Genomic DNA, 24,729 nt, shown 5'->3' on the forward strand with positions numbered 1-24,729 from the left:
TTGGATAAAGTACAACCTTTTAATCCATTTTTTAAAATGTTATTTCCACAGTGCTTGTCTGCTGGTTCCATTATTATGAATCGTGAAATTGAGAGCATGGCTATGAGACCATTGGCCAAGGATCTGACCCGCAGCCTGGAGGAAGTTAGGAACATTATTCGCGACCAGGCCTTAAGGGATTTGAATCTTTACACAGAAAAAATGAAAGAGTCGCTTAAACATTTTGATGTCCTTTTTGCTGAATTTGAGTTAAGGTAACAGATTCAAAAATATATGTATCCTGAACATTGTCAATTATAGCTACACTTTCTTGCAGAAGAATCCTTCTTTTTCTCCTTTGTCAGATTTTGAATTTCTTTAGCAGTTTATACCTATTTATAACATTGTCACATCCTTTCCCCTTCTATTCAGATTTTAAAAAATCAATAGCCACTTAGCAATCAGAATTTGCAATCTTCAAGTACAGTGTAATCTCTACATTAGCATACTGGTATGATATTTGGGAGAGATTTTCAAAGGCACAAATGGAAGCTGTAAATCTTCCCCATTAATATTGTTGTCAGGAGAAAGATAAATAAAAGGGCACATGATAAACGTGTATACAATAATGAATAGTCTAGAGAGTGCAGAGCAGTAGCTTCTGTTCTCCCTGTCTCATAACTCAAGAGAAAGGAGATATTTGATTAAATTTAAAGGTGGCAAATTCAAGACAGAGAAAAGGAAATACTTTTTACACAAGGCACAACTGAACTGTGGAATTCATTGTCAAAAACAAAGCAAGAATCAAGAAGAGATTGAAGATTTACATCCAAAACAAGAATATCCAGTATAATAGTGAATGTTGACATAAATTTAGGAAGAGATATTAAACCTCATGTTTCAGAGTTAAAGTCAATCTCTAGCTTTGTCAGAGACAGGATACTGGACTAGATGGACCATGGGTCTGATCCAGTGTGCAGTTCCTATGTCCGGTAGAGGACCAGTGACTTACACACAAATATTGCATGCAAGTACTGCTTATCTGCACATAAAAATGTATTTTTCAGTAATTGTACGTAATTTCACACATACACTAGACTTTATTGTGCCAACGTTAGAGCCCCTTAAATTCCACAGTCTACTGATCAGCTATGCTTTATTAATGTAATTTCATTTGGAATAGCATTAGATAAAATTCTTAATTTTATTCAATTACTGTGCTTTTAGAAAATGTAGAGTAAACTATTCTTCAATCTAGAGAAAGCAAAAAAAAATTGGATGAAGATTTTATTGTTGAATATTTGTAACAGTACTTATGAAGTTACTGCAGCAGTCTGCTTCAGTAATAAATATAGCAATTGAAATTCTTTTCATTTCCACTGAATTTGTAAAGTTCTTTTAATGCAAATTTTCAAAATGTATTGAAAACCATCATAGTTCATTATTAAGATCATTTGACCTGCATTTCTTTTCCATTACATTATATCTGATTGTGAAGGGGTTAAGAAAAGTAATTAAAATATACTACTTTTTAAAATCTTTGAAGGGATTGAAAAGTAATTAAAATATACCTCTTTTTAAAATCTTTGTAGTTATGTATCAGCCATGGTACCTGTAAAGTCTCCAAAAGAGTATTATGTACAGCAAGAGGTAATCGTGCTTTTTTGTGAAACAGTAGAGAGGTAAGTGCTTTTCAGAAATATTAATTACACTTTTCTTTGCTGTAATTACCTATGATCTGGCATATTATGCAAATTTCATACCTGTAATCTTTAGGAAGCAACATTTCATTTTCCTGAAGTGAAAAATCAAAAAACATTAGCTATTTGCAGAAATGTTTTAAAATATATTATTGTATTATAGCTGGTGTGCATGGTTATATTTATAGTTAAGGCTGATTTCAGATTAACAGCCGTGTTAGTCTGTATTCGCAAAAAGAAAAGGAGTACTTGTGGCACCTTAGAGACTAACCAATTTATTTGAGCATAAGCTTTCCTGAGCTACAGCTCACTTCATCGGATGCATACTGTGGAAAGTGTAGAAGATATCTTCTACACTTTCCACAGTATGCATCCGATCTTCTACACTTTCCACAGTATGCATCCGATGAAGTGAGCTGTAGCTCAGGAAAGCTTATGCTCAAATAAATTGGTTAGTCTCTAAGGTGCCACAAGTACTCCTTTTCTAGTTAAGGCTGACTAAGCATTTCCATTCTAGAGGCCATTTTACCTTTTAACTTTTGGGTTTACTTTTCTGGATCAGAGGTATTTAGGGTTTTTTGTTTGTTTTTTGTTTGATTCTGGGGTTTGGTGTAGCGTGGTAGGAAAAGGAGATTTGCGCAAAAAATGTTTAGGGTATTTTTTTATTTTGTTTTGAGAATGAGGGCACATACTTCTCCTATTAGAAAAAGGTTTCAGAGTAACAGCCGTGTTAGTCTGTATTCGCAAAAAGAAAAGGAGTACTTGTGGCACCTTAGAGACTAACCAATTTATTTGAGCATAAGTGAGCTGTAGCTCATGAAAGCTTATGCTCAAATAAATTGGTTAGTCTCTAAGGTGCCACAAGTACTCCTTTTCTTATTAGAAAAAAATCTTGTGCCTTGTATTTGGACATCTCTAAAGACTCAGTGGTTTGGAGTACAAAGTTGAAATTTGTGAAAAGATAGTCCGGGGGAGGAGAGTGTCCATGAAAACTGGTTTTGTTTTTCGTTGCATTGGGAAGTCTTAAATTGTATTTTTTTTTTAAATGACAATGGATTCAGCCTCCCAGTATTCTAAAACCAAGAGGTATGCTCTGTGCATGTGTATACATGGGGTTATGGATTATACCAAAGCAGTTTGTGAATCCTGTGTCATTCAATAGCAATGATCTTACCTCCCTCAGTATGGTATTTTAATATGCATGCAAACACTGTTTCACTTTTGGCATTCTTTTGCTGTGTAGTCAGATTGTCTGGTCAAAGAAAAATGGAGACAATGGCTGCCTGGTGGAAACATGGGCTTGGGAGAAGGAAAGGATGAGAGACATGGGAATTCTGAGCAGGGACTTACTCAGAGGTCTGTCTGGATGTGGCTGTTACACCTCTGGGGTGGTCTTCCACATCTTTCTTTGGTGGTGGTGGGGGCAGGTCTCAAGGCACCAGGTGTATCCTGTGTCCCCTAGTCCACAAGGGGACAGCATCTCCTCAGGTATGGCTCATCACCAGCAACTCCTCAGGAATGGCTTGTCCATCCTTCTACAGCTAAGGATCAACAGAGAGACTGAGATGGACTCTCTCCAACACTGCCTTTGACAGTAAATCATGGCATCACATCTGTCACCAGGGGAAGTTCACTAAATATATACAGGGCTTCTTCCTACTCTTTGCAAATTTTGCATCTTGGAGTTGGGAGTGGAGATCATTGAGCCATTTGGTTTCCGTTAGGTGGAGTGGGATTGATAATAGTTAAAAGAGACAGAGTTAATGTAGAGTGAGCTTTAAATATGAATTTTCTTCCTCAGTTCGCCTGGCTTATATCACAACATTAATTTTTTCCATAGTTTTTCCTATTTAATTATTCAAATTTATTTATGAACAGCTAATAAGCTGAGAACATTCTGAAAAATGATTTACAAGTATTTTGTTATTTACCTAGAGCTTTAAAGCTTGGATACCTCACTCAGGATATGATTGATGACTATGAACCAGCATTAATGTTTACCATCCCAAGATTAGCCATTGTATGGTAAGTATTTATAACTTTTACTTTGATTTTTATCTATGAATAATATTTTATTGAAAGTTTTTTGGTAAAGTCACATAGCAAAGTGTTCATTGTTTCACACCTGCTTGCAGCTGATTTTTATGAGCACATTCTTTCAAAGAAAGAACCAGAAAAGGCAGTAAGATCACAAAGGAATTAACAAGGAGTGGCATTAATAAAGCAACAAGTGCCAAATGGAGAAAAGTCAGAGCAGCTAATTATGCAGACTAGGAACTGAGAGCAGCTGGTCAGTCATCCCCCCAGAAGGAAATGCAGAAGTGAAGGGGTTTAGAACATCACATCATCCAAACCAGACTCGGTACTGTACACTCATCTTTTATAAATAAATTCTTTAGATGCAAATGTTTTACCTCGCTGCATAAGAGCCTTATCATATGGATCCATGAAAAACTGATTTTCAGTAGTAACCATTTAGTTTCCTTCATGATACATACTAGAACCAAAGGGACCTGCTATGGAATCTACTAGCATAATACAGTGTAACAAAAAGTGAATGAGGTACAGACCTCTTTCTAGAACGTCTTTACTGTATACAACTGGCTGGAATCAGAAAAATGGCATGTTACCTCTTGGCCCTTAATTTTTCTGCTCAGACTGCTGGGTGGAGCAAGCTTTTCACTTAAATCAGTTTACAACAATAGCACATATGAAATGAACAAGATGAATGCTCCCTAATGGATATTGTTTATTTAATAAGACAGCAATTTCTCTGGAGTAAAGGAAGCAAGGCTACAAGTACTGCATTTTCATAAATGTTATGGTTTTTTAAAGTTTGCATCAGGGTATTAAAATAACTTAGAAAATAAGAAACCTCATACCTGCAAGTGTAAATTTCTCCTTGGGAAATCACTCTGGTTCATTGCTCCTGTTAAGCAGAGTACTGTGCCTATAAATGTCACAACTAAATAAATAAATAAATTCATCTGAGCATCAAAAGTCAGCAAGACTATGAGAAAGTGACTGCTCATCATGTTAAACACCATTTAGAGTCTGCAGTAGCAGGTGGAAAACTCATACAAAAAAATAAAATATATCTAGTCTGGCTGGAAAACCAAAGACACTCTGAGAAATGGCCTTTGCCAATCCCAGATTAAAAATCAATATGGCTGCTCCCAGAACAGACAATGAGATGAAAACATGCATCACCTCCAGCTGATATTCCTGGAAAATTGTATCATCCAGATACAAAGTTTCCTTGAATACTGGTAGGCCTAATGTCTGGACTGTAGAGAAATAAATCTTAAAATCTAGGAAGATACGTCTAGAACGTGCCATGCTTGTTAGCATATTGTATTTCTTTAGTGAATAAAAATCTCCTCCTTTCTAGCAACTGTTGCTAGATAGGGTGAGATACAGCTGAATATCTGGACTGGCAGAGAGACAAAATCTGTGGGGATCAATTCACCCAGCAATGCAGCATTGTGTAGGGTAGGTGATGTAGCATGAAATGCAGCTACTATACAATAAATTCTTACGCTGAATGCCTGTAAACTTAGGGCTTGTCTACACAGCCTGGCAAATCATGCCAGAGGGGTGTGATTTGTAAAGCAGATTAATGAGCTGCACGGGAAATTTTGGTTAAAATATTAGGAAAAAATTAGCTACAAGAACAGCTGAGCAACAAGTTACCTGTAAAGGTTGTGGAATTACCATCATTTGAGATTTGAAGCATAGATTAGCTAGTGCTCTGTCAATGCTGGTTTGGGAATAATTAGGTCAATTTATAATATAATATAGGAGTGTGGGGGGGAAGCAATGGACTAAATCAGAGGTTCTCAAACTTCATTACACTGCGACCCCCTTCTGACAATAAAAATTACTACATGACCCCAGGACAGGGTTCCAAAGCCTGAGCCCGCCCGAGCCCCACGACCCAGGGGTGGGTGTGGGAAGCTGAAGCCAAGGGCTTCAGCCCCAGGCAGGGGACCTATAACCTGAGTTCCAACATGCAGGTCTGAAACCCTCAGGCTTCGGTCTTGGGTGGTGGGGCTCGGGCTTCGGCTTCTGCCCTGGGGCCCAGAAAGTCTAAGCCAGCCCTGGCGACCCCATTAAAATGAGGTCGCAACCCACAGTTTGAGAGCCGCTGGACTAAATCATTATTAAAGATCCCTTAAAATTCTACTAGTCATAACATTGAGAGAGATGAAGAACTGGAGAGATTGGTTCCACCATACTGAATATTATGTTATCACTTGATCCATTTAAAAATATTCAGCATTCTCCAGTTCTCTGCAGTCCAGTTTCTCTCACAATTCTGATTACATACTACTGGACAAGGTTACATGTAATGCTTTTTTCCCTGCCATTCCAAGGAGGGTAGGAGTGGGTGTGTCTGTCTTTATATATTTATATTTGTTGTTGGTTGTCAGTGCAGTAAAACCCTCAAAAGTTTGTCCTCCCATCAATGCACTAGGATTTAAAGGTGTAATTTCCTCACTTAAAGCACCCATGGCACTTTCTCTAGCCTGCTGTAAACTTCATCCTAAAATTTTAATACAAGTGGTTCCTCTAAATCCCCTCAAAAGTTCCCATTTTCCCCTGCCACAAGGAGGGGAAGCATGTGAAATCCCATATCACCTGGTGCCAGAGAAGTGCCTATTGACTATAACTTGGATAATGACTCTTCTTCAGACTCGTCGATAATGAACCACTTTTCCAGACATTCTACTACATGGTGTTAATGTTTTAGAGGATGAACAATAATTGCTGCCATTCAGTTTGTAAAGACATATGGGACTATCCTTATGCTGAATGGCAGGAACTCGCATGGCAACTCTAATGTTTATCTTTTTATTTATAAATGTCTGTCCATTTTAAGTTCTCTAGGAACACGTACAGTAGTAATAAACTAACCGAAAAATAACATACTGACCAATGCCAATCAACGCAAACTGCATCTAATGCTGGATGACTCAGAGGACAGTTTTTAAATTATTTAATAAGAGATCGCAATATTCTGTTAATCCTAATAATCGACAGTTAAAAACCTAATGAGGAACTTGTTGAGGAAAAAACCCATTTGAGGGGAGCAGACTAAATGAATTCAGCTTATTCCACCTCAGTCTACTAGAATTAAAGGCTATGAAAATTGAAATGTGTATCTCATTCCAGTATTTAAGGGCATGTGAGTCATAATAAAGTGAGACAGTCCAAAGGCCTCATGTTAGTAGAAATTTGGGCCAAATATCTCATCTTTGCTTCACAATATTTTCTCTCTTAAATTGTAAAAACTTTTACAAAACTTCCTGAAAGTATTTTCAAGCAGAAGTGTCTGTGTGTGTGAAGGCAGAAAGTGTAGATATTGCAAAAATGTGCCTGATAACTTGATCCTGTAAGGTGCAGAGCACACTGGCCTTGATCCAGCAAATCACTGAAGCATGTAAGCAGTCCCACTGGACAGGGCCAGAGTACTCAACTCTTTGCAGGACTGAGCTCTGAGGGTGCATCTACACTGCAGGATTCTTTCGGTGGCACGTGGTATTCTTTCGGTGGCACGTGGATGGCATGGTGGAGCCATTCTCCACTGAAAAGGCCCCAGTGCAGAAGCCTTTCTCCGTTGCAGGAAACTACTCTGGTACCAGGGAAATGCTCCAGCAGTAGATGACAGTGGGGAAAGGCTGGCAGCTTCCTGCTGCTGGAGCTCTCCTCTGCCACAGGGAAAGGAAGACTCCAGTGGTGGGGAAAGGCTCTGGCGGGGGTGAAGCAGCAGGAAAAGTCTGAGCTTTTCCCCTGCTACCTACCCCCTGTCAGAGCCTTTCCTTGTCGCAGGGCAAGGCTATGGTGGCAGTGGGGAACAACTGAAGCCTTTCCCCACTACCAGTGACTTTCGGTGACATGTGTAGCCACACAACACAATATGCTTTTTGCACCGAAAGTGGTGTGTAGTGTAGAAGTAGCCTGAGAGTGGCTCTGTCCAAAAAAAAAGTATTTCACCTGAAATGAGTTTCATAAAAATGTATGAGCAAAACAACATAAAATGGCTCACCCTTTCCCAAGTGGCAAAAATTCATATTTGATTGCTTTCAGAATGAAACATTTCCATGAAGTTTTCTCTTGTTTATTATATCACCAACGAGTTGCATGAAATCTAAGATCTCCCTCTCATCTAACTTCTATAGTTTTTCACTCCCTGAAGAAATTCAGACAGAACCGTATCTGAAAGGTACTAATTGTGTAACATAATTACTGGCCCAATGAACATGGTTTTGCAGCAGTTAAAAATTTAGCCTGAGCAGACTCTGGTTTCTTTCCAGAGAAAAGGTAATGCTTATTTTTCTAGACAAGACTTTAGTACCTGAGTCAGCAGCAATTAGTTCATTGATAGCAGTCTGTCTACTGAAATAAAGAAACTAAAGAAGTAAAATTGTGTCTACAGTAACTGGAGAATTGAGGTCTTCAGCCAGAAAGGATTTGTGAAAGGTGACTTTCAAATAGAATGAAAAAAATCTGTCATGTTCAGAGTTGTGTTGATTGCCCCCAATAAACAAGCTTGGCTTTTGGCATATTGACACTAAAAAACTCAGATGGCTAGCTCCATTGCTGATGAAAGGTTACAGAATGGACCTTGCTGGTAACAGGACAGTAAAAAAAGATTCTCACTAATACATGAAGGCCCAAACTAAAGTTGCAGAGTGACAGACAGATCCTTTTTTTAAAAAAAAAAAAGAAAAACTCTTGGGCATTTTCAAAATAAATTACTTCATTGTTTTGTACCATCTTTAGTTGTAAACACAAGAAACATAGCAACATTTTCTCAGAAAGCAAAGAAATAGCACTCAAGTGATGCCCCCATATATTGATTTTGTGCTCCAGTGGGATTTCATAGTATTTGTGATTATATCAGCCTATGATACATGCTGGAGTGTTTCAGAAGATCTTCAGCTGGCCATTCACGGCAGAGCTGGATGGAAATGAACAAAAAAGGGGGCAAAAAGTGAGTTTGTTATTATTATTGTGCTGAATGCCTCTATTAGTCTGTCTGTCAGAGATTCAGACCCCTTTGAAATTAATCAACAACATCCTGAAGCTTAGGTGTCTTTTAAGAAGGCTGCCTTCAAAGTAATGAATATTTGCAAACTAAGAATATCAAACTGCAAAAAACAAAACAAAACAAAAACTCTGTGGCAGCAAGTCTCAGAGCTCAGGTCAACTGAGTTGGGCTCACACTATGGGGCTTACAGTTGTGTACATGTTCCCGCTCGGGGCTCTGAGACCCTCCCCCAATCCTACAAACCCTTATGCATGTAAGTAGTTTCATTGAAATCAATGAGACTACTCATGCTTAACGTGAAGCATAAGCAGGATCAGGACTAAAGCTTCCTTTCTTTGGAGGACACCTTCCTACAAGCAGTTAGTTAAATTAGTAGCCTGGTAGTATGGAAACGTTACATCCTGTAAAGCTTCGTGTTTCTTTCCTAGCACAGATGTTTTTTCTACCATTCTGTATTTTAATTTGACTGAGAGAGGCTGATATAATCACAAATACTAAGAAGCACTGGCACTCAGAGGGGTCAAACCACCTGTCTAGAACCTATTTAGAATAGAAAGAAGAAGAAAGTTAGAATGTATCTTGGGACAATAGAGTCCAAAATATTCTGATAATTCACTTACTAATTTCTTCTAAACACTCATTTTTAGTTTTTCCAAGTCAGTTAAATAAATGAAGTAAACAATGGATTCGTTCTGTAGTATGGTTTGATTGCTTTTCCCCCACATATAAAGGAACCAAATTCCTTGTAGTCTGTTAAATGTCTGTAACTTCTTACAAATAAAAGAAAAATAAGGTATCTTAGAGAGAACATATAATTACATAAAATTGTGCATAATTATGCAACCAGCAGCTTGAATATAATTTCAAATATTTGTTTATTGATGGTTTTCTGATTCTAAACTCTGTCCAAGTGTCATAAAAAAGATTTATTTTGTTTGTGTGTCTTAAATACAGTGGGCTTGTAGTTTATTCTGAAGGACCATTGAACTTGGACCGCAAGCCAGAAGATATGTCTGAGCTTTTCAGACCCTTCCACACTTTGCTAAGGAAAATAAGGCAAGTAATAAAAGATTTCTGTTTCTTGTAATTACATCTTTCATAGGGTGAATATGAGAGGACTGCAAATTACGCATAAAAAGGAAAATGTTTCAAAAACTATTTCTATGCTTACTCTGTTACCATAATTTACCTTTTTTTCCCCCTGTGTATCTTTTTGTACCCAGCAGTCAGTTGAGCTGGTTTTCTTTACTCTGGTCTGTTCTCAATTTCTTCCAGTTCTTTTTTACCCTTTTTTTTTTTCCCTTGAATCATTTTATTATGTTTGTTTTTCTTTATTTTCAATAGATATGATAGGTGGTGGATGGCTGCAATATTGAAGCTAGACATTTTATAGTTTTCGTTAACTGTTGTGTTTCTGCTTTAATTACATTTATTTTATATTTTTTGTTTAACTCAGTATGATATGATGAAATACACAGGTAGTGATTTATTAGATTATTTCCATCTGTAATTTCTATTAGGTTAGTGGTTATCAGATTTTTCCATATTGTGGACCACTTCTTTAAATAATAGATCATTTCCTGCACACCTCCTTTCCCAACGGCCAAATCCCAATAACTCTCTTGGAAACTATAGTGTTTGGTTTAATTAAAAGTAATAACAGGACTACATCAGGAAGAAGGAATAGAGCTAACCTCACTTTAATGAGATGGTTGGTTACCTCCCTCCCTTTTTGTCTAAACACTTTTTCTGGGTGTAGGAGCTTAGGGTCAGATTTTTAAAGGTATTTTTGGCATCTAATGGGATTTTCAAAAGCACCTTGGTGCCTGAAACTCCTTGTTTTCAATAGGTGTTAGGCAATTAGATGCTTTTGAAAATCCCATTAAATACCCTTAAAAATCTGGCACTTAGGGGCTAAATTTTCAAGTGACTGTTCATTTTGGGTGCCTCAGTTTTGGTGCCCAATTTGAGACCTTTTTAAAGGGGCCTGATGTTCAGAGTTGCTGAGCCTCCACCTCAAAAAATCAGGACCCTTTAAAGTGTCTCAGCTGAAATACTGAGGCTCGTAATCACTAGAAACTTCTTAAAATGTAAGCCTATGTTTTAATAGTACTGAATGTCCTCACACTGCACACGGGTTCCACTGCTCTAAATTTTTCTAGATCATTTTGCAGTATGGTTCTATCCCCCTGTGTGTTTGCCATTCATTGAATTTTATGTTTAGCCAAAATTTGATCACAACTGAGGTTACAGTACATCACAAACACAGAGAAATGAAGCTAACAAAGGGACTGTGCAGAGTGCAGAAAGATGTTTGTTTTTGTGTTTACTTTATCTAAAAAGCTTCTAGAAACCCTAAAAGAATTCAGGATTAGGCTACAACTAGCAGAAAGCAGCCCTACTTAACAGTGAGCAGATGCTTCCCTGTTTTTGTGGAAGCGCTCCACCTCGTTCACGGACCACAGTTTGAGAATCTCTCTAATAGGTCATTTATTCCTTTATCCTGCATATGCAGTATTGTTCAATACAGAATGGGCCAGATTGTAAACCAGTGTGAAGTGGCTAAGCTTCATTGACTTCACCTGAGCTATACTGATTTGCACAAGCTAAGAATCTAGACATGTATTTTTAGTGTTTTGTCTAGTCTAGTTTTAAATGTCCTAAGCGATGGAGCTTGCACCATTTCCCTTAAATGTGTTCCGTAGCCTGGATCTATTTAATGTGAGACAGACTAGGTAATATCTCAGATTTGCGTGTCGTCCTTGCGCAGGGGCCATGCTAACCTTCTCTGTATGTTCCAATTTCCCTCCTCCAATTTTCCTCCTCCTGTTTGTTTACATCTTTGAAAACCTTTAATTTTGTTATTGCTCTTCCCTTAACAAACTAGATGTTTCTTTAACATGCACTATTATGAAAAGAAGAAAAATACGTTGGACTAGGTTTTTCTGTAGCCAGAAGCAGTATGTGATTGTAAATTGCAATACTGACACTAAAATCAATCAGGTTATTATATGCTATCTTGAACTGTATGGACATTGTTTCGTGGATCCACTGCATGCATCCGATGAAGTAGGGTTTAGACCACGGAAGCTTATGCCCAAATAAATTTTTTAGTCTCTAAGGTGCCACAAGTACTACTCGTTCTTTTTGTATGGACATTGATATGTATAAATAAAATTACAATTTTGATCTTTTCTTAATCTGTGAGACTTAATTACCATAAGTACTCATACACTTTTCTCTCTGTTTACAGTTAATGATACTTTATTAGTTTGTGAGATTTAGATGGAGGAAATTTTCAAATACACAAATTGATTTCTAACTCCCATGGAAAGTCAATGGGAGTTAAGCACAAAATCTCCCCTGAAATCTCTGTCTAGAAGACATATACCATAGATATGCAAGTACATGTACAATATTGATCTTTTGGGTAGTTATCCTGTATCTCACTGCTGAAATGAATACATATTACTGTTACTACTTTGTAGTGATATTGATTTAAGAAAGCTGGGCATGAAGAAACAAATTATTGAGATGCAGAATTAATAAGGTACTCTTTACCTAGATACTCTTTACCTAGAATAAAATCCTGAAAATACATTCTTTTGTATTTAGTGCTTACTGAATTTTGAAGTCCAATTAAAGTTGCATTAAAACAAAAAGTTCTATTTACTTCCAGTACACAACCACAACAAAAAATCCTAATCTAAATTGCTCACATCCCCTTAAATTAATATGGAGATAATGTTTAAAATCTAATTTACTTGTCAGTGTTTGTACATTTTGTCTACTATTCACATTTTACAATATAGACAATAAAATCAGTTAAATCAGTTTTTGTTTTTGCTTAGTCCATTTCATTTTCAACTTTTCAAATCTTAATTGTTGGGTTGCAGTCATATCAGGGTAATGAATATTTGTTCAATAACAACTATTTCTAATGCAATCTTTTTTAAAAATGGAAAACCTTTAGCTCAATCTTTAGTTTTGAAAATGTCCGTTCTAACAAAATCTGAGTTTTGTGTCAAGTTGGAGACTACAATATACTGCTTCTTAGGAAAGGGTCCAGATTTAAATTATCTGGAGCCAGTTTGCAAAATATTTTCAGTGATGCAATATTTATTAGTGATCACACAGAAAATCAAAGCAAATCATACATAAACTATGTGAAATTACAGTATGTATAAACTTTGATGTGGTTAGCAGTCTAGCTAGTTAAGTCCAATCAGGCAATTATTGCCCCTTCAACAACGTCCCTTATGAACTCTATCATCACCACTGTTCATTAAAAACAACAATAGAGCCATCTCCACTGGGTTTGCAGGGTCCTCAGCACTTAGGCAGTAGGAAGGGAAGGTGCTCCATCTCCTTTCCCCTCCCCTCTGAGTAACTGCCTTGGGGTTCTTTCATGGGCTTTCTTTGCCTTGTGACTGGTGGATTTAAACTCACTGGGTTGCAATTACTGGACAGTGAGGTGGTTCGGGGAGACAGATAAAGGAGATCAAGGGGGGAAGTCGGATGGGGCACTTGCATTTCCTTCCAGCAGTCAGACGTTAACTCACCCTCCAGCTACACTTTGGCTTTGTCACCAGTGAATGAGGGCAATAGAATGGGCTTTGGTGTGTTCTACTTTTAGAATGCTCACATGCTGTATTGCAATACAATGCTTGTTGTAAGACTATAAAAACCAACATATTATTGCAGCACATTATTGACTCCTATCAAATTTCAGTATAAAGTTCAATATTCTTTACCTGTTAGCCAATTAGATTTTCATTCTTAATATAAAACAAAACAAAGACTTATTGAAATGCTTACTGTATGATTATAACACATCTGTCATGTTGAAGTTCATTAAAGGAAATAACAGACACTGGGTTTACACTGCTCCATTAGCTATTATAAAATTACAGTATAGCTATTGGATTAGTAAAGTGTCTATTGGCTAGATAAATCCATTATATTCTTCTCCTTGATGTCCTACTGCTGGATTGCCTGATTTTCAAAGGTGCAAAGGCATCTTTGGAATCAGTGGGAACTGTAGATATTGAGCACCTCTGAAAATTAGTCTAGGAGTAATTATCCTACTCTGTGTACTATTAGCAAAAAGAATTGTTTTTTCAAGTTCTGGTGCTGTAGGCCAGGAAACAAAATGTTTTAAATTTTTAATTGAGACACATATAAGATGCATATATTATAATTATATTAATATTAACTTGGATACATACAGTTACTCCGCACAAAAGTAGAGAGATAATACACACACTGTCATTACTGAGTAATTTCAGCCAGATCTAAAATTCTGCAGATACGTTTATCTCTAATCTTTTATCAAAGCTCTATGTCCACCTAGGGCTTGATCCTGAGCCCGTTGAAATCAACAGCAAGGCTTCCATTGACTTCAGTGGTTCAGGATCAAGCCCCTAATAATCAAATCGGTACATCATAAATACTATAACACCTCTGAATCCGTTTCATACCATTTACTGTGAATGAAAATGTAATACATTATATTCCCATCTCAGAATGTTTGGGTGATTTTGGATTTCTGCCATATGCAGCCTAGTTGTGCAGGGTGGAGGGGGTAACAGTGCATATCAGGTCTGTTTCTGGAGGGTGGGGTTTAGGGCTAGATCAGTTAATTGCAATTTGCACTCATACCCACATCTTACTCCTATGGGAACAGCTACATACAGGGAGGATTGACCCTCAGAGGAAAAAAGCAATCAAAATTACCATTGTTTCTATTCTTGAAGGGAAGGGAACTTTAAATTCTGGACAGGTCTCCATAGACGCCAACCTGATGGAGGCTGCGTGGAAGATGTGTGAAATCAATTAATCTCCTAGCTGCCTTGTCCTCATCCTCTCTTCAGCTACTCTGCCCTTTTTGTGGGCTGGGCAGCCAGCCAGCTCCAGACCACTGATGGAGCAAGTTCTTCAGCCTGGGTTCTGCCAGCTGTGCAAAATGCTCTGTTGTTTTTGCAATAGGTAGAGTAACTACAGCTCATAACAACCACAGTACACTTTAAGAATCTTGCTTATTTTTTGCTTATCTGCAGTATACAGTAGAAGACAAATATTCTTTATTTTTCCAAATATAATTTGCCCTCATGTAATAATGTGTCAATTAGAATGAAGGCAGATTAGAACCCCCAAAGTGACTTTTATAGCCAATCTTTTTTCAAGTCCACCATAAAAAGGAAATATAATGAAACTGTCAGAGTTGGATTTCAGGTGCTCTACTTACTCATTTCTTGTGAATGATAAAAACAAGGCGAGAGAGAAAGATCCAATGTTATTTTTTTCATAGTAACATAGGACTTGGCATACTGGATCAGACCTGAGGCCCATCTACTCCTGTATACTGCCAGACACTGGCCAGTACCAGAGGCATCAGAGGAAGGCATAAGAACCGTGCAGCAGGCAGATGTAGGATAATCAGCCCCCTGAAGTAGGTCTCATCCTGATCTCTAATGGTTAGCAATTTAACTTAATCCCTGAATCATGAGGTTTAATACCCCCTCCAGAAGTTGTTGTTTATAATTATAAACAACTCTGGACATTCTTGATATATATGCAATTCCTTTTTTTAATCTTGTTAAGTTATTGGCTTCAGTGATTTCATATGGCAATGGATCCCGAAGCCTAATTATGTATTGTGTGAAAAAGTATTTCCATTATTCAGTTGCCTGTATCTTATAAGAAAAAGAAGCTTCATTTAGTATCTGAAAAGTATCTCTGAAATCCTGATAATTTTTCATAGACAGAGCAAAGGAAAAACAGAACTAGCTGAATGGTTCCCTTTCACAGTGAAAGCAATTTCAGTTTATAATAAAACTTCTGTTGATATGTTTAGAATTGGTGACATGGAACAATTTGTTTAACAGGTTTACGACATACATTGTTTCCATTCTAATTATTGAAGTAATGGCAACAGAAGATTACCCAATTTAATCTGACAGGTTTTGTATAACAACTCTTTCATCTTCTTAGTGAGGATAATTACTGCTCTATATTGCAAAGAATTTTCCTAAGAAACAATGTCCAGCGATGGTTAGTTTACTGCATATTTTAAATTTAATGCATAAAATACACCACCTTCTAGGTAAAAAGAAAAGGAGTACTTGTGGCACCTTAGAGACTAACCAATTTATTTGAGCATAAGCTTTCGTGAGCTACAGCTCACTTCATCCAGCTGTAGCTCACGAAAGCTTATGCTCAAATAAATTGGTTAGTCTCTAAGGTGCCACAAGTACTCCTTTTCTTTTTGCGAATACAGACTAACACGGCTGTTACTCTGAAACCCACCTTTTAGGTGTAACTCCATTAGGATCCTCTCGATTTGCATGCAAAAAGTTTATAATTTATATTTAGACACAGTATTATTCAGGTGCATAGATATATGTTGGTGTGTTTGTTCATATGTATGTATATGTGTATATGTAGAATTTAAAAATTAGATATTATTTGTATTATAGTAGCACTTAGAGGCCAGGGCCCCATTGTGCTAGGTATTATCCAGATATCTAACAAAGAGGCCATGCCTGCCCCAAAACTTTAAAATCTAAGTGTAAGGCTATAATCAACAGGTGGATAAAACAAACAAATGGGGGAACACAAAGAATCAATGAAATTATACATAGAAAACAGTGAGTCTCATCAAGTAAAGTGCTTTAATTGATATAATTTTGGAACTAAAGTGGTCATACTTTATAAGTCAATATTTATCGGACTGTGGTATCTCAGATAGTGCAGTCTGGGCCTAATTCAAACTGACTGAATTCAATGGGTGTCTTTCGGTTGACTTCATTTGTTTTGGATCATACCCTGTTTCTTTATACCTGGAATAAGAAAGAACTCAGATTCTGTAATGTGACCACTGTTGGTAAATGCAGAATTCTTTATAGCAACAATGTAGATATGCATGTGATTTTAGAGTAGCTTTGACAACGTCAGATAAGCTTCCAGTGGGACATAGTTGAGATACTCAGCTGTTGTAAATAACCCCATTGAAGTCAATAGAGCTGCATCAGTTTACATCAGTAGAGAATTTGACTTGGTAAGAGCAAAATATGATCATGAAAACAAAGTAGATTCTTAGTCTGTGGAAAAATGTGGATAGTTGTTAAGTAGAGAGAGCTCTGAACAAATACTCCTACAAATACCTGCGTCCGACTCCACTCCCATGGCTCCCAGTTCTGAGCAATATCGCTCCACCTCATATCAGACGAGAAATTGCCACTGGCAAGTTACTGGAGAAAATACACACCTCAAGCCTGCTGCTGTACAATGATCTTTTTAAACCACTAGCTGCACGTTTGCCGTCACGTCACCCATTATGGTCTCATCCGCCATGCCAGGATGTTAGGGCGGAAACACTCTGGTGAGAGGAATGGATATCTGTTATAATCCCTAACCAGTCCCTCGTCGCCGACCCCACAATTTGCCCACGTGGTTTTGACCTGCCCCATCGCCAATGGTCCCTGTTGAACAGGTTTTGGATCAGGCAAGGTCTCTGTAAAGTATCGCTGGGGCTTTCATGACAGCCCTTTGTGCGGCTGTCTTGCAACACAGACAATGATGCACATTGTCGATGAATGCCAGCGGTGGCCTCGAACTGCATCACGGCACTGAAGATGCTATCACTTGGCTAGATGACTATGCACATATTAAATAAATATATCTTTGGAATACTCTGTGAGCACACTGTCACAGATCCTAGTGAGAGCCCCTTCTTGGCCACCCACTAGGATTGCTGTGAGGGGAATCCACGCCTCTGCTCTGGATCACTGGTGTGTTTGAAGCTCCTGGAGTCCAGTCATGGCACCAACCTGAGGGTCCCCAGGCACACTCTCAGTGCACAGACCTTCTATCTGGCACCCTCCCTCCCTGAGTGTAGAAATCTCCTGTCCAGCTGCCTAGCCCCTCTGAGCACAGTGCTGAACCTTCATACTCTCCAGTACTTAAAGACTGCACTATCCCAGAACTCCTCCTCAAAGATGTGAAGCTTTGGTTTACAGTTTAACTCTCTCAAGGGCCTGCAGGAGTTGTGACGCAGTCTACACACACACTTTGTACAGTCTAATGTCTTTGTGCTCCTTATATTTAATCATGTAAAGCATAGGGGAGTATAGATCATACAAAACAATAAAACATCCTGAACACAATAACCCTCACTAACTCCCCTTCTCTTGGGAGTCCTTGGGGTACCATGTGTTCAGATAGGGAGGCAGGATCCCCTGTTCTCTTGCCTAGCCTGCCCCACAGCAGTCTTCCTCCTCTTACTCTGGCGCAAAATGGCTCTACCCATCTCCTCAGCTCTCCCTATGAGTCCATTCATGGACTCCTGCTGGGGTCATCTGCTTTTGTTCTGCCTTTGGGTATTTTTCCATTACTCCCAAATCCCTCTCCCTTCAGACATGAGGAAGAAGTCTCCCAAGTAGAGCATACCCATTGTCCTGAGTTGTCTTAATTTGAGTAGTGCAGATCACTCACCACTATCTTTGGCCTGGTGGAAAGATCATAAAACTTTAGGTCTGGAAGGGACCTCTAGAGGTCTTCTAATCCAGTCTCCTGCCCTCAAGGTAGGACTGGACTAAGTACAGTATTATCTAGATCATCCCTAACAGGTGTTTGTCTAACCTGTTCTTAAAAATCTCCACTGACAGAGATTCCACAACCTCCCTAGGCAATTTATTCCAGTCCTTAACCACCCTCACAAGAAGTTTTTCCTAATGTAAAACATAAACTCCCTTTGCTGCAATTTAAGCCCATTGCTTCTTGTCTTATCCTCAGAGGTTAAGGAGAAAATTTTTTCTCCCTCCTCCTTGTTGCAACCTTTTATGTACTTGAAAACTGCTATCTTGTCCCCTCTCAGTCTTCTCTTCTCCAGACTAAACAAACCCAGTTTTTTCAGTCTTCCCTCATAGGTCATGTTTTCTAGACCTTTAATCATTTTTGTAGCTCTTCTCTGGATTTTGTCCAGTTTGTCCACATCTTTCTTGAAATGTGGCACCTAGAACTGGATACATTACTCCAGTTGAGGCCTAATAAGAACGGAGTAGAGTGGAAGATTTACTTCTCGTGTCTTGCTTACAACACACTTGCTAATACATCCCAGAATGATATTTGCTTTTTTTCCAGCAGTGTTACACTGTTCACTCATATTTAGTTTGTGATCCACAATGACCCCCAGATTCCTTTCCACAGTACTCTTTCCTACGCAGTCATTTCCCTGTCTGTATGTGTGTAACTGATTGTTCCTTCGTAAATGGAGTACTTTGCATTTGTCCTTATTGAATTTCATCCTGTTTACTCAGACCATTTCTCCAGTTTGTCCAGATCATTTTGAATTTTAATCCTGTCCTCCAAAGCACTTGCAACCCCTCTCAGCTTGGTATTGTCCGTAAACTTTATAAGTGTACTCTCTATGCCATTATCTAAATCATTGATGAAGATATTGAACAGATCCAGACCCAGAATTTATCCCTGTGGGATCCCACTCAATATGCCTTTGCAGCTTAACTGTGAACCACTGATGATTACTCTCTGGGAATGGTTTTCCAGCCAGTTATATAGCCACCTTATAGTAGCTCCATCTAGACTATATTTCCCTAGTTTTTTTTATGAGAAGGTCATGTGAGACCGTATCAAAAGCCTTACTAAAGTCAAGATATACTACATTTACCACTTCCCCTCTATCCACAAAGCTTGTTGCCCTGTCAAAGAAATCAATTAGGTTGGTTTGACATGATTTGTTCTTGACAAATCCAGGTTATTACTTATCACTTTATTATTTTCTAGGTATCTGCAATTGATTGCTTAATTATTTGCTCTATTATCTTTCTGGGTACTGAAGTTAAGCTGACTGGTCTGTAATTCCCCAGGTTGCCCTTATTTCCCTTTTTATAGATTGGAACTATATTTGCCCTTTTCCAATCCTCTGGAATCTCACCAGTCTCCCACGATTTTTCGAAGATAATCGCTAAATGGCTCACATATCAACTCAGTCAGCTCCCTGAGTATTCTAGGATGTATTTCATCAGGCCCTGGTGACTTGAAAACATCTAACTTGTCTAAGTACTGTAGAACCTCAGAGTTATGAACACCTTGGGAACGGAGGTTGTTCATAACTCTGAAATGTTTGTAACTCTGAACAAAACATTATGGTTGTTCTTTCAAAGGTTTACAACTGAACGTTGACTTAATACAGCTTTGAAAATTTACTATGCTGCTTTCCCTTTATTTTTTTAGTAGTTTACATTTAATACAGTACTGTACTATGTTTGCCTTTTTTGGGAGGGGGGGTCTCTGCTGCTGCTTGATTGTGTATTTCCGATTCCAAATGAGGTGTGTGGTTCACTGGTCAGTTCGTAACTCTGGTGTTCGTAACTCTGAGGTTCTACTATAATTTTTAACTTGTTTCCCTATTTTAGCCTCTGATCCTACGTCATTTTCACTGGCATTTATTAAATCAGATGTCGACAACCCTGCTAATTCATGGTGGATCCACACACACACATTGGCTTTCCATGATGCAGTATTTTCATCATACAATTTCATAAAATTATCACAATTCAGACATGGTACAGACGGAACCCCCAATTCATCACTGACACTAATGCCATATGCATCGATCTTCATATAATATTTAGCTATCAGATGGACTTGTAAACTTACAGATTTTTTAAATTTTATAATACAGCGTGATAACAAGATTGACTTCCGACTATGGAGGATAATTAGCCCTAGAGAGATTGCATGGTACCTTTTCTAACAAATTTACAACTGAAGAAATTGCCAAACAAACATTAAAGTTCAAGATTCATGTGGAATGATTTATGCAGAAGAATAATAAGCATTATGGAATGAAAACAAATCTGCCAGAGAAAATGGGGAAGTGGGTGTAAGGTGGAGGACACAATCCACATAGTGTGATTATGGCTATAAAAGTGAATGCAAAAATGGCACCTGGTGACTGCACGTGGCTGTATCCAAGTGTTTATTCTGAGTCATAGCTGCTTAGGTTTACTGATTTTAAAAAAATCAGTATTTTATTACTGTTAACGCTGTACAGTCAGCAGAGCTGCAGAAGAGCATGTGCTGTCTTTTATTCCGCGTCAGTTATTATCATCTAAAGCTGCCAGCTACATTTTGATTCTACAGTTTTTGTTGTGTGATATCTGGTGATGTATGAGTCAGATATAACATGACTTATTTTCAGATAATATGTTGATGTTGCAGTGGTGGCAGTCCTAAAAATCTTGTTTGACCTTTAACATAGTAAATTTGACATGGAAGTCATTGAGTAAAAATAAATATGGATCCAAGAGATGTCTATTTTTTGCCTTCAGTGACTTTTTTTTACTACAATCACTCTTTTTATGGAGTTTTGATAACCCCAGGTTTCCTATGACCCAGGGCACCCTACTGTCTGCTCCCTTGTTATAAGGACTAGGTTTGCAAAGCAGTCCCTCCCTTCAAAGGCCATTGTAGAAATTCCAGTTCACCACAGCTTCTATACAGACTGAATTACAGAACTTGAAATATATTGTTTACAATTAACTCTCGTACTGATCACCTGGCAGAGCTCTCTGTCCTTTTCAAGCCCCATTTCAGTTTCTTTTTCATAAGCCACAGAGTCAGATGTTCTCCCAGTGTGGTATCTGTGATGGTTGGATCACAGAAACCCCCTTGGGAACTGCCACCTGATGTGCTGAAACTACCTCTGAACCTGTTTTCCCTGCCAGCTTGGGACGTCAGTGCCCTGCCTGGTTGTGCCAAACACGCTAGCCTGGTACAAACACAGACCCAGGTCTGAACCATGTCCCACCAAAGCTGCAGGCTTAACTGAAAACAGCTTAAGAAGTGTTCCTGTCTCCAGCACTCAGATACCCAACTCCCAATGGGGTCCAAACCCCAAATAAATCTGTTTTACCCTCTATAAAGCATACACAGGGTAAACTCATAAATTGTTTGCCCTCTATAACGCTGATGGAGAGGTATGCACAGCTATTTGCCTCCTCCAGGTATTAATACATACTCTGGGTTAATTAATAAGTAAAAAGTGACTTTATTAAATACAAAAAGTAGGATTTAAGTGGTTCCAAGTAATAACAGACAGAACAAAGTGAATTACCAAGCAAAATAAAATAAAACACACAAGTCTAATCCTAAGACAGTAAGAAAGTGATTACAGATGAAATTTCACCCTCAGAGATGTTCCAGTAAGTTTCTTTTATAGACTCGCCTCCTTCTAGTCTGGGTCTAGCATGTAGTTAGACACCCATGTAGTTACTGTCCTTTGTTCCAGTTTCTTTCAGGTATCCTTTGGGGGTGGAGAGGCTACCTCTTGAGCCAGCTGAAGACAAAATGGAGGGGTCTCTCAGGACTTTATATAGTTTCTCTCTTGTGGGTGGAAACCCCTCCCTCCCCCTGTGTAGAATCCCAGCTACAAGATGGAGTCTTGGAGTTACATGGGCAAGTCACATGTCCATGCATGACTTAGTTATCTACAGGGACATTCCCAGGAAAGCTCAGATGTGGATTGGTGTCTATCAAGGTCCATTGTTTGCCAAGTACTTCCATTTACTTGAATAACCCCTTCACACTATGTTGACCAAATCTGCCTTAGGTGCTTTCTGCAGCAAACACTTTAAATACAAGCATAGAGTCAACGCTCATAATTTCAGATATAGAAATGATACATGCATACAAATAGGATGAATACATGCAGTAGAACATAACCTTTGCAAAGATATGTTACCTGGCATATCTAGAATAAAACATATTCCAGTTATGTCATATTTACATTCATAAGCATATTTCTAGAAAGCATTATGAGGTGCAATGTCACAGTATCACTGCCACCTTCTTACAAGCCTGGATCTTTATCATGCCTGATGGACCAGTCTGTGGAATATGGAGAGACCTTTCTTGGCAATTTCACCCAGCCCAGACAAAATCACCTCCAGCTGGTCTCCACACACTCACCTTTCCACGATCCTCCTCCCACTGCTGCTCCAAGCAACCCAAAGGCCCTCCCGAAGTTTCAAGCCACTTTCTCATTTCCACCCATATATTTTACATCCCACATACCTCATACCTAAAATAAGATAAATGCAACATACACCATTGTCTACATGGATATAGTACACATAATCATAATAGCACTTTGCACTTACATAGTACCTACCATCCAATGATTTCTAAGCCTATTAGGAGTGGCTCACTCCCTTTCCTGTGCTCTAGCCACAGGACTGTGCTGCCCCTAAAAATCACATGCACACATTTATGCCACCAGGAAATCTTTTGTTTTTTTTCAAGGCTAATGCAGTTGGCATTTTTGAGTTAAAGTATCAGTCCCAAAGATGACTTTTTTTTTACATGGTGTTTCCATTTCAGAATCAGGATATTATTAGTAAGAATGTAAATCAGGTTTTAAGATGTGAAGTCGAGAGCTGTTATCTTGTTATTAACGTACAAAATTGTCAAGGTAATGTTAAGTCTTTGAGCATCCAGTAAGTTTATGATCTCCACAATACTTTCAGGGCATAATACAAAGTCCAGTGAAGTCAATGGAAAGATTCTCATTTACTTCAGTGGACTTTGAATCAAGTCTCAAACACCGCCTGATGAGGGATCAATTAGATCGCACTAGCCTTGTTTCCTTAAAAGTCTACTATCCTGTACTCCAAAATAGGGAATTTGACCCCTGAAAGTAATTATCACTTAGTAGTAGAAAGGAGGAAAAAATAGAGGGTCTGCTGAGTAATATATTGAAAAGGAATTGCCGTATTGACAGATTATCAGTTTGTCGTTGCTGTCCTGCCAAGTATCAGACAAGGGTAGTGTATTATTCCATTCCAGTTATGCCTCAGGATTCTTCAAATGACACAGCTTCGTGTTTACAAAATAAGTGTGGCTCTTATACTTGTTAACTTTTCTTCATTTATCATTTGGATATGGAAAATGTTAAATGTAAGTAAAACATGATTTCTAAGTGGATATGGAAGTAACTCTGCAATGGCGTCATAATATTGGTGTCCCAGATCTGAAGAAGAGCTCTGTGTAAGATTGAAAGCCCGTCTCTTTCACCAGCAGAAGCTGGTTCAATAGAAGATATTTCTAAGCAAAAGATATTACCTTACCCCACCTTGTCTTCCTTAGTTTAGTCATATTTGCAACTGCTCTTTTTTCAGCTCAGTTCATCAGAATGTTGTATATTTTTTCTAAGTAAGCTTTTCCTTTAATGTAGATTAATAGTGTGCTCAGTAACCGTATTACTTGCAGAACTGAAAAGAGTAATGTCAGTAAATATTTTTCACCTCATGAACTCTTAAATATTATTTCAGCTGATTAAACAATGTCAAGGAATAAATGAAAGTATCACAATGCAAAGAAACACTAAGAGGCGGTGGAAAGAAAAGATGGGAAATCTCCAATCTTTTGTCTTCTGTCAATTTCTCAACTATTAACTATTTATGTATTAGTAATGGGAATCAGAAGGAAAATGCTCATAGTAACCTACCTAGAAATATATTATTGTATAAAGTCTAAGAACAGATTAGGTTTTCTTCAAAATAGGTTTTATAATTTAGACTATATTCTCAATTACAGTCTGAGATTTCCAATAAGTCAGCACTGCAAAGGGGACATTGATTAATGTTTTTAATACATTCTTTGTATCTGCCCGTGTAATAGCTTGGGAAATTTTAACTATACTCTTGAGTGCAGTAACCTTCACTGACTAGTTCTCAGGAACATGTCTGTGTCCTAACCAAATTACAGTATGCGGGGTTTTAATTCAAGCTAGTAATATATTTAAAATGTGAAACATTATTTTTGCACCCCAGATGACTAAATGTTTGTTTTTTTGCAGCAAGAAAAGAGAGAATATTTTATTCTGTGTTTCCCAGCATAGTCCCAGGTTCAAGTGTAGGAGAACACACATACTCTGAATTAGAATTTACAATGCACTTAGAATTCTCCAGCTCC

General features: G+C 38.1%; 1 protein-coding gene and 1 pseudogene across 12 annotated transcripts in view; one reads left to right on the forward strand and one right to left on the reverse strand.

Moving 5' to 3' along the window:
- Nucleotides 1-24,729, forward strand: part of ZFYVE28 (zinc finger FYVE-type containing 28) — a 324,770-nt gene that overhangs the window by 234,984 nt on the left and 65,057 nt on the right. For 10 of the 12 annotated variants that reach the window (XR_012668216.1, XR_012668217.1, XM_075128096.1 and 7 more), the window contains 4 exons: nt 52-254; nt 1,572-1,661; nt 3,615-3,704; nt 9,688-9,789. Coding sequence is in view for 10 of the 12 variants with exons in the window: in XM_075128096.1 (XP_074984197.1) it covers nt 52-254; nt 1,572-1,661; nt 3,615-3,704; nt 9,688-9,789 (485 nt within the window). In the remaining 2 variants the exon portion in view is untranslated. Of the gene's footprint in view, nt 1-51; nt 255-1,571; nt 1,662-2,528; nt 3,036-3,614; nt 3,705-3,814; nt 4,019-9,687; nt 9,790-24,729 lie in introns of those variants that run through there. The other 2 variants (XM_075128103.1, XM_075128101.1) reach the window with 2 other exon arrangements.
- LOC125636310 (U6 spliceosomal RNA) lies at nt 11,459-11,541 on the reverse strand (annotated as a pseudogene).

Source organism: Caretta caretta, chromosome 4, assembly GCF_965140235.1.
Source record: "Caretta caretta isolate rCarCar2 chromosome 4, rCarCar1.hap1, whole genome shotgun sequence".
Taxonomy (NCBI): Eukaryota; Metazoa; Chordata; order Testudines; family Cheloniidae; genus Caretta; species Caretta caretta.